Raw genomic sequence first — 10,329 nt, forward strand, 5'->3', positions numbered from 1 at the left:
GTGTATAACTGAATCACTTTGCTGTATACCTGAAACATTGTAAGTCCACTATACTTCAATTATATATATACATATAAAGGAAAAAAAGGAAAGAGAAGGTTAACAAAAATAGAAGGGAGTGTCATTGGGAATATTTCTGAGAAAAAAAGTGTATGAAGACTAGACATGTCTGGGGATTTAGCAAGAGGAAGCCTGTAATGGATCCATTGCTGCTGTGCCCAGACCCTTTGAGTCCCTTTTTACATCCATGCACTCTTCCTTGCTTTGTTGCTGTTAAGTCATTAAGTCCTGTCTGACTCTTTGTGACCCCAGGACTGCAGCTTGCCAGGTTTCCCTGTCTTTCACTATCTCTTTGACTCATGTCCATTGAGTCAGTGATGCCATCCAACCACCTCATCCTCTGTTGCCTGCTTCTCCTTCTGCCCTCAGTCTTTCCCAGCATCAAGGTCTTTTCCAATGAGTTGGCTCTTTGCATCAGGTGGCCAAAGCATTGGAGCTTTGGCATCAGTCCTTCCAATTAATATTCAGGGCTGATTTTCTTTAAGATTGACTGGTTTGATCTCCTTGCAGTCCAAGGGACTCTCAAGAGTCTTCTCTGGTACCATAATCCGAAAGCATAAATTCTTCAGTGTTCAGCCTTCTTTATGGTCCATTTCTCACATCTGTACATGACTACTGGAAAACCATAGCTTTGATTATATGGGCTTTTATTGGCAAAATGATGTTTCTGCTTTTTAATACTCTGTCTAGGTTTTTCATAGGTCTCCTTCCAACAAGCAAGGGTCTTTTAATTTTGTGGCTGCAGTCACCATCCACAGTGATTTTAGAGCCCAAGAAATAAAATCTGTCACTGCTTCCACTTTTTTCCCCTTTTCTTTGCCATGATGTGATGGAACCAGATGCCATGAGCTTAGTTTTTTGAGTGTTGCATTTTAAGTCAGCTTTGGCACTCTCTTCCTTTACTCTCATCAAGAGGCTCTTTAGTTCCTCTTCACTTTCTGTCATTAGAGTGGTATCTGCATTTCTGAAGCTGTTGATATTTCTCCCAGGAATCTTGATTCCAATTTGTGATTCATCCAGCCCAGCATTTCAAATGATGTACTCTGCATAGAAGTTAAATTAGCAGCGTGACAATATATGGGGGATGAGGGACACTACCCTAAACATTGTTTATGTACTGTTCTCACATTCCAAACCCAACCCCTCTCCCAGTGGGGGACAGCAGAGGGAAGGATTTTCCTGCATGTCTCCCACCAACATCACCTCTTAACCCTCAGTCCCTCTGTCTGTGGTCCACTGAGACTCAGCTAGGGACTAGGGCCAAGGAGAAATGGAAATCTCTCCTTAGGAAGAACAGGAGGAAGAAGGTAGAGAATTTGATACCCCCCACGTCTCCTGCCCTAGGAGAACAGAGGTTAGCAAACAGTCCATGCCATCCAACATTCAAAAAAGAATACATATAAGCACTTTGTAGAACAATTGAGTATTATACAAATCAGAAGTTAAGATGGCTGTGTTTAGCACTGACCTGTAGTGTAGATTTTGTGCTATAAGAGTCATGAGAAGAATTCTGGCTGAAAACACTCATTAAAGAGGGAGAATAGTGAATGGTTGGGGAGTAGAGTAGTAGTTGTCTAACATGACCACAATTGGAATAAACTGAAGAACTTTAAAAAAGTTACCAGTGCCTGGGTACCACCTCCAGAGCTTCTGATTTTTTTTTGTCTGGGGTATAGCCTGGTGACCTTGGATAACTCCCCAGGTGGTTTTAATGTGCAGCCAAGGGGAAGAACTGCTGGAGTAAAGGAGCTTGACTGGGCTCTGCTTTTGGGCCAGGTGCTTTATATAATAATAAAGTACCTAATTTGGTGAGAAGGATGCTCAGATGGGAGTGTTGTGGTGGATGAAGGCATAGAGGCAGGAATGTACTGGGCACAGAATGATCACATGAATGAACAGAGAGAACGGTGCTAGAGAGCCAGGTCTGGTCCTGATTTTGAAAGATTTTGTGCATTATAGGCAGAGGAGCTTAAACTCTCTCCTGTGGCCTTGTGAAACCAGTACAAGCTCCTGGATGGCCGTAGGAAAAGGGTGGTAGTCTAGGGCTTGGGATGAAGGAGGAAAATGCTAGCACAGGGCATGGGAGACACTGAACAAGAAGGGGGAAGGTTTTATTGTTGCTTAGCTACAGTGGGTAAAAAGACTGTGATAATGACAAGGAGTTTAGTCCAGAGTTACCTGGGATAGTGATAACTATCAGTTGTGTCCAATTCTTTGCGACCCTGTGGACTGTATTCTACCAGGCTCTTCCGTCCATGGGACTTTCCAAGCAAGAGTACTGGAGTGGGTTGCCATTTCCTTCTCCAGGGGACCTTCCTAACCCAGGGATCGAACCCGGGTCTCCCACATTGCAGGCAGATGCTTTACCATCTGAGCCACCAGGGAAGCCCCCTACCTGGGATAGTGATAACTATCATATAACTCTAGGATAATGATGGTACCAGAACAGGTGAGAAAAGGATGAGTACCATGGACTGTACCTTTTAAGTTAATGGTGCTGAAAGTGCAGGGGTGGTTTTGGGATGTGGGCACATTCACTACTCAATTCCTGATTCTTTCCACCCCCAGGAGTTTTTTTTTTTGTTTTTTTTTTAACTGCTTTCCTATCTTTTAGGGTTGACCAATAGATAGCCTCCCCTGTAATCCTGACTTGGTGTTAATTTTTGCCCTACCCTTCTTGTTTTTCTTTATCAGTTTGGGGGCAAGCTGGTGACCTTTGGCCTCCCCAGCACCCCTGTCCATCAGGTGCCACAGCCTTGCCTCCGCCTAGTCTTTATCAGTCAGGTGACCACAGAACCTGAACTCCTGGCACAGTCAGCTGAGCTGCAGGAGGCCCTCGGATCAGGAAATCTCCTGAATTACTGTCAGAACAAGATCCACCAAGCATCACTGCAAAGTGAAAAGATGCTCTGGCAGTTTCTGAAGGTAGGAAGCCTGAAGGCTGGCTGCTCAGAAGTGTCTCCCCAAAGCCAGATACCTCAGCCTCTGTCAACAACCACCCTCTGGCCCAGATTACAGAGGCCTTAACCCTGTTGGGTTTTTTCCTATACAGCACCCATCCTGGGAACAAAATCTGCATTTTACCAGAGGCTCAGAGACTCTCTGTAGCTAGGGAAACTGAGGAATACAAGTGACATTGGCCTTTTTTTCTACTATGGTGATGTCCTGGGTACTTTACCAGAGCCAGGGTGAAGGCTTTTCCAGTGCCATGCCATGGGGCAGTAGAAAGGGAGGAAGATCAGCTGGAAGGAGTCTTCTCACCTAGCCATTTAGATTCACAAGACTGCATCAAGTGGTTCTCTTCTGCGGGAGCCCTTGTTGCAGTCCATGCAGCAGCTTAGGGTTCTCCCCTTCAGCTCCTCAGAAGACAGCTCAGGTGCAAGGAGATGAGATATACATCAAGCTGGTGTGTTAGCTGCCCTGGCTTAGAAGCCTCAGGCCCACAAGGGCCAATATCTCTTTTATGAACTCCAGAAGCATAACTTCTAGGGTTCCTGCAAGGGATTTGTTTAGTCAAGAGTCCTTGCTCTCAGGGAAGCCCATAGCATGGTGTCCACGTCAATTATTAATAGTTTACATAGTTCCAGTCCAGAGGCAATTTATCGGTCACAAGCAGAAACATAGCTGACATTTTACTCTCATCAGGGTACCAGCGTAATAGTCTAGGAAGTCAACTTGAAGGTCCAGTTCTCATGCAGAAGGGAGAAAGGATTTGTTAACACATCTACCCATAATCCCACAGGAATCAAGCCTGCGGAAAAGAGTGGAGAGATGGTGTTGGCCTCAGGGGGCACTTCTGGTAGAGCTACATTTGAGGGTACACTAGCACCCCGTCCAGCTGGTGCAGGAGAGAGTCATTCACATTCATATAATGGACACTTCTGTGTTCTGCGGCTTTTAGGTGACTTTAGAGAAGGACGCCAGGATGAAGTTCCTGAAGCTATTAGGATACAGTAAAGATGAACTTCAGAAGAAGGTAAGCTGCCTTCACGTCAGAAATACATGTTTGTTGTAGAAAAAGAGAATCCTGCCGGTGGAAACCATCTCAGAATACCTCTTCCTGGGCTTCAATAATGCATATATGAGGATTTTACCTCCTGGAGTTATTCTGATTCCCAGGAAAATAGTACAAAGATCTCAGTAAGTCCAGTTGGTGGAGTATGAAGGTGGGAAGAAAAGCTTAATATTCATTTGATCTCGTGTTGGGAAGAGTGGTATTCATATGTTTCTCCCTGCAGGTGGTCACATGGTTGAGAAGTGATTTGAGGCTGGGTGAGAGCCCTCAGTCCAAGGGAGATGACCTCAACAGTAACAGACAACAGGCCTTCTCCATACAGGTATGGAAGGAGCCCAGCCAGCCCCATCTAGGGTAGCATAGAAAACCTGCCCTTAAGGAATCTTCCCCTTCCTAGCCCTTCACTTTGCTCTCAATAAGTGCTCAACTTCTGTGGAAGTTTTCAAACTCCTCACTCATTTAGAACCAGGGAGAGACACAGAACCCACAAGGTTTGGAGCTAGGAGTGGAGCTCTTTTAACCATGAAGTATAGCACTTCCCAAACTTTACCTGGTTATTCTTTTAGCTTTACCCATTAAGAGCCAACTCTTCTTTTTTTTTTTAATTGAAATATAGTTGATTTACAGTGTTGTGTTAATTTCTGCTGTACTACAAAGTGATTTAGTTGTGTGTGTGTGTGTATATATATATATATATACACATTCTTTTTTATATTCTTTTCGATTATGGTTTATCACAAGATACTGCATATAATTCCCCATGCTGTACAGTAGCACCTTGTTTATCCATTCTATGTACATTAGTTCGAATCTGCTAATCCCACACTCCCACTCCATCCCTTCCTCACCTCCCTCCCCCTTGGCAACCACAAATCTGTTCTCTATGTCCATGAGTCTGTTTCTGTTTCATAGAGAAGTTTATCTGTGTCATAATTTAGATTTCACATATAGATGATATCATATGGTATTTGTCTTTCTTCATCTTGCTGCAAATGGCATTGTTTCATTTTTTATGGCTGAGTAGTACTCCGTTGTGTGTGTATCACTTCTTCTTTATCCATCTACCTGTCAGTGAACATTTAGGTTGTTTCCTGTCTTGGCTATTGTGAATAGTGCTGCTGTGAACATAGGGATGCATGTATCTTTTTGAATTATAGTTTTGTCCATATATATGCTCAGGAGAGGGATTCCTGGATCATATGGAAACTCTAGTTTCTTAAGGAACCTCCATACTGTTTTGGCTACACCAGCTTACATTCCCACCAACAGTGTAGGAGGGTTCCCTTTTCTCCACACCCTCTCCAGCATTTATTTATAGACGTTTTAATGATGGCCATTCTGATTAGTGTAAAGTAATATCTCACTGTAGTTTTGATTTGCATCTCTCAATAATCGAGCATCTTTTCATGTGCCTGTTGACCATTTGTAAGTCTTCTTTGGAAAAATATCTGTTTAAGTTGTCTGTCCATTTTTCAGTTGGGTTGTTTTTTGTTGTTGTTGAATTATATGAGCTGTTTTGTATATTTTGAAATTAAGCCCTTGTCAGTCACATCATTTGTGAATATTTTCTTCTATTCTGTTTATTGTCTTTTGTTTTTCTTTGCTGTGCAAAAGCTTGCAAGTTTGATTACATCCCATTTGTTTATTTTTTCTTTTATTTCTATTGAAGGGACAACTCTTAATAGCACTCCCAGAGAGAGCGACTAAGCCAGCTCTCTGTCTTCTAGGCTCATTTCCCAAGTAGCCACTTTTGTCCTTCTTTGTACAGACCTCCAAACATACCACCTGGGAAGCCTCGGTCTCCTCAGACTTCTTTGATGAGCTGATCCCTCAAAACATGACTCTGTGGGAGATCCCCATCACAGAAGGTACCCTGACCCTGAGGGAGAGGAACCCTCTGTGTGGGGATAGGTGGGCTCAGAATTCTCGAGACCTGGACACTGCCTTCTTGTCCCCGGCTTCCTGCTTCCCTTCATGATCGCAAATGCTGGGTGGTCCTGTACCAGTCAGAGCTCTCTCTGGCTAAAGATTTTCATGGATGGATCCTTCATATGGAAGGCCTTCTACCAAGGTATTCTTCATCCTTCTGTCTTCCTGCTTAAAGAACTGTGACCCTCTTCTTGTTGAGCAAACACGGCACACCTGTGATGCTGCCATGAGTCCCTCCCTTGTCTTGGGTTCTGTCCTTAGAGATTTACCACTGGACCTGGGCACCCCTGGACACCTCCCTGCATTTTGTTGTGAAGGAATGAATCTTGGGAGTTTGGGGTGAGGGAGACTCAGGGAGGCAGGGTATAGGAGGTGGGGACAGAAAGTACCGGTCTGAGGGCAGGCTGATGCAGAGGGGATGCTCTGCCTGCAGACACGGAGGGACTCCTGAGCCAGGCTCTCCTGCTTGGAGAACTGGGCCCTGCCGTAGAGCTGTGTCTGAAGGAAGAGCGCTTTGCTGATGCCATCATCCTGGCCCAGGCTGGAGGCTCAGATCTGCTGAAGCAAGCACAGGAGCGCTACTTGGCCAAGAAGAAAACCGGAATCGCCCCGGTAACTGCCCACCATGCAGAGAGGAGGAGGAGGGGATTATTTGGACTTTGTCAAGTGGCTGTCCGCACTACGGGACTGGCATTTAGAGGATCTGCCTCTCTCTCCTCCTACTTCAACCACCCTTACCTTACCCCGAGCCCCTAGTCAGTGGTCAAATAGGAAGGCTACTTAGGAGAGGCTTGTCTCAGCACATCCCTGTGTATGACTCCTGCTGCCTATGCTGCATGAGCAGCTGATGGCCTCCTTCCCTCACTGCCCATTACAGCTGCTAGCCTGCATTATACAGAAGAATTGGAAAGACATGGTGCATGCCTGTAGCCTGAAGAACTGGAGAGAGGCTCTGGCCTTGCTGCTGACATACTCAGAGCCAGAGAAATTCCCCGAGCTCTGTGGTAGGTGGCCTTTGGCTCCAAGGTGGAGTGGTGTGACTCTAGCATGGAGTCAGTGGACACACTGAGGGAGGAGACAGAGGCACAGCCTGAACTCTGGGAAGCCAAGCCATGTCGTCAGGGACTAGAGTGCATCTCTACTTTCTGTGGAAGGCATTAATTGTCCTCTTTTAATTTTTCTTGTCAAATCTCAGTGCAAGAGCTTTGCCCTTCACTGCAGAGCAGGATTAGCCTTGGTGTTGTCTTAAAGCCACTGTGGCTACTTGTCCCATAGCTCATGGTCCCCCACCTATTTTCAAACAGGAGAAGGAGGAGAAGCACAGGGAAGCTGTGCCATTTTAAGAAGCTTCTATCTCTCTGCAGACAGGCTGGGAACTCGTATGGAGCAGGAGAGTGGCTGGGCACTCACCTCTGAAGCCAGACTCTGTTATGTGTGCTCAGGGAGTGTGGAGCGGCTGGTGGAGTGCTGGGCAAAATGCCAGCCGGCTTCATCCCCCATGGCTTTACAGGTACCCCTTCACTTCAGGGCCCTGGTCCCTCCATACCAGGCCTTCAGGAGAGGCTAGCAGTGGAGGTTGCAGGGACATCAGAGGCGGGTCTTCTAGGTATCCAGGATAGAATCAGGAGTTTTAGGGAAGAGGGAAGGGCCCTCAAAGTCTGGGACCTTTTCCATGGATAAGCTGTCATCTTCCCTCCTTCTCAGTCAAGGGAGATTGAGTAGCAGCTGCTTGGATATTAACTTTGTAATTTTTTCCCACTTCAGGTTTGGGTATATAAGTTTACTCTATATTTGAATAATACTGAGTTTGGGCCTTTTATTAGCGTCTATGAAAAGTCCTATGAATCTAAGTTGTACCAGATACTCTGTGGGTGCCCAGAGAAGATGGTGATCACAGTCACGGGGAGACAAAGTCACACATGAAATAAAAGGATAACAGAATCTGAAATTGAGATGTATTAGCATAAAAGATAAAGAATCCAAAATGAAGAGGCAGAAATGTACAAGAGTGTAAGACCCAAACAGCTTGGGAAGTGAAGCCAAGTGGCCCTTCTCTGGCTGTTATGTCTCTTACATATCATGTATCATCACCTGGTATCCGTAGCAGGGAAGTCCTTGGTTGAGCTGCCTGAGCTAAGAGAGCAGGGTGTAGGTTGATGAGGACTGACTGCCCTTTTCTTTGTCCCTCCAGGACCTGATGGAGAAAGTGATGGTCCTTAACAGGAGCTTGGAGCTACTGCGGGGTCCTGATGGGGTGAGCCCAGGCCCTGCCACAACCTACAGAATCACTCAGTATGCCAACCTCCTGGCAGCCCAGGGCAGCCTGGCCACTGCCATGAGCTACCTACCCAGTGACTGTGCTCAGGTAAGTGGGAGCATGTGGAGAGAGCAAACCATTTCTTTCAGTCATCTTAACACTAGCTGAGCACTTCTGTGTTATGGGCACTATGCTAAATGCTAAAGCTCCCAGGATAAATAAGACCTAGTCCTTCAGGAAGTTCACAGTCTCTTGGAGGAAAACCAGATGTCAATAATTTATCCTGCCATAACAGAAGCTTATACTAAGCGTTGTGGGACTTCACAGGCAAGGGGCTGGCTTTGTTTGGAGAAGCTGAAGAAGGCTTCTCAGTGGTTTAAAACAGCTGAGTTGGACCTTCAAAGAGAAATAACTAGTAAAGCAGATGTAAGTTTGGCAGGGGTTAGAGATCTTTTGAGTTCTCTGAGATGGCAAAATGTGGAGGGTCAGCTGAGGTTTGAAAGCCATGTGGGGCTAGGCTTATAAGAGAGGATGTTTGCTTGTTTTAATTTTACTTAACACAGTCTTTCATTATTGTAACTTTTATAGCTACCAGTTCAGCAGCTGAGAGATCGACTTTTTCATGCCCAGGGTTCTGGTGTCTTGGGCCAACAGTCTCCCCCTTTCCCTTTTCCCCGGGTTGTCGTGGGAGCTACCCCCTACTCTCAAGAGACATCCTCTCCCAGACTGAAATTCCAGTCTTCTCACCAGGTAAGACCCTGCTTATTCAGTCATTCAAAAATACCTATTAAGTGTCTACCAAGTACCAGGCATGATTGCAAGATATTAATTAAAAAAATGATGAAAATTCCTATCTTCATAAAGTATCAGTTCAATTCAGTTCAGTTGCTCAGTCGTATCCGATTCTTTGCGATCCCATGAATCGCAGCATGCCAGGCCTCCCTGTCCATCACCAACTCCCGGAGTTCACTCAAACTCAGGTCCATCGAGTCGGTGATGCCAACCAGGCCATCTCATCCTCTGTCGTCCCCTTCTCCTCCTGCCCCCAATCCCTCCCAGCATCAGAGTCTTTTCCAGTGAGTCAACTCTTCGCATGAGGTGGCCAAAGTACTGGAGTTTCAGCTTTAGCATCATTCCTTCCAAAGAACACCCAGGGCTGATCTCCTTCAGAATGGACTGGTTGGATCTCCTTGCAGTCCAAGGGACTCTTTCAAGAGTCTTCTCCAGCACCACAGTTCAAAAGCATCAATTCTTCAGCACTCAGCTTTCTTCGCAGTCCAGCTCTCACATCCATACATGACTACTGGAAAAACCATAGCCTTGACTTGACAGACCTTTGTTGGCAAAGTAATGTCTCTGCTTTTGAATATGCTATCTAGGTTGGTCATAACTTTCCTTCCAAGGAGTAAGCGTCTTTTAATTTCATGGCTGCAGTCACCATCTGCTGTGATTTTGGAGCCCAAAAAAATGAAGTCTGACACTGTTACCACTGTTTCCCCGTCTATTTCCCATGAAGTAATGGGACCAGATGCCATGATCTTAGTTTTCTGAATGTTGAGCTTTAAGCCAACTTTTTCACTCTCCTCTTTCACTTTCATCAAGAGGCTTTTTCGTTCTTCTTCACTTCTGCCATAAGGGTGGTGTCATCTGCATATCTGAGGTTATTGATATTTCTCCCGGCAATCTTGATTCCAGCTTGTGCTTCTTCCAGCCCAGTGTTTCTCATGATGTACTCTGCATATAAGTTAAATAAGCAGGGTGACAATATACAGCCTTGACGTACTCCTTTTCTTGTTTGGAACCAGTCTGTTGTTCCATGTCCAGTTCTAACTGTTGCTTCCTGACCTGCATATAGGTTTCTCAAGAGGCAGGTCAGGTGGTCTGGTATGCCCATCTCTTGAAGAATTTTCCACAGTCTATTGTGATCCACACAGTCAGCGGCTTTGGCATAGTCAATAAAGCAGAAATAGATATTTTTCTGGAACTCTCTTGCTTTTTTGATGATCCAGCGGATGTTGGCAATTTGATCTCTGGTTCCTCTGCCTTTTCTAAAACCAGCTTGAACATC

The 10,329-nt window shown here is 45.4% G+C and overlaps 1 protein-coding gene across 4 annotated transcripts in view; it reads left to right on the forward strand.

Annotated features, from left to right (window-relative positions):
- The window catches only part of SEC31B (SEC31 homolog B (S. cerevisiae)), a 36,231-nt gene that overhangs the window by 14,638 nt on the left and 11,264 nt on the right, over nt 1-10,329 (forward strand). For all 4 annotated transcript variants that reach the window (XR_827022.1, XR_827023.1, XM_010859525.1 and 1 more), the window contains exons 11-19: nt 2,755-2,985; nt 3,962-4,036; nt 4,299-4,397; nt 5,844-5,943; nt 6,438-6,616; nt 6,882-7,008; nt 7,369-7,514; nt 8,196-8,369; nt 8,850-9,011. Coding sequence is in view for 2 of the 4 variants with exons in the window: in XM_010859525.1 (XP_010857827.1) it covers nt 2,755-2,985; nt 3,962-4,036; nt 4,299-4,397; nt 5,844-5,943; nt 6,438-6,616; nt 6,882-7,008; nt 7,369-7,514; nt 8,196-8,369; nt 8,850-9,011 (1,293 nt within the window). In the remaining 2 variants the exon portion in view is untranslated. The remainder of the gene's footprint in view (nt 1-2,754; nt 2,986-3,961; nt 4,037-4,298; nt 4,398-5,843; nt 5,944-6,437; nt 6,617-6,881; nt 7,009-7,368; nt 7,515-8,195; nt 8,370-8,849; nt 9,012-10,329) is intronic.

This window comes from Bison bison, unplaced genomic scaffold (assembly GCF_000754665.1).
Source record: "Bison bison bison isolate TAMUID 2011002044 unplaced genomic scaffold, Bison_UMD1.0 scf7180017864456, whole genome shotgun sequence".
NCBI lineage: Eukaryota > Metazoa > Chordata > Mammalia > Artiodactyla > Bovidae > Bison > Bison bison.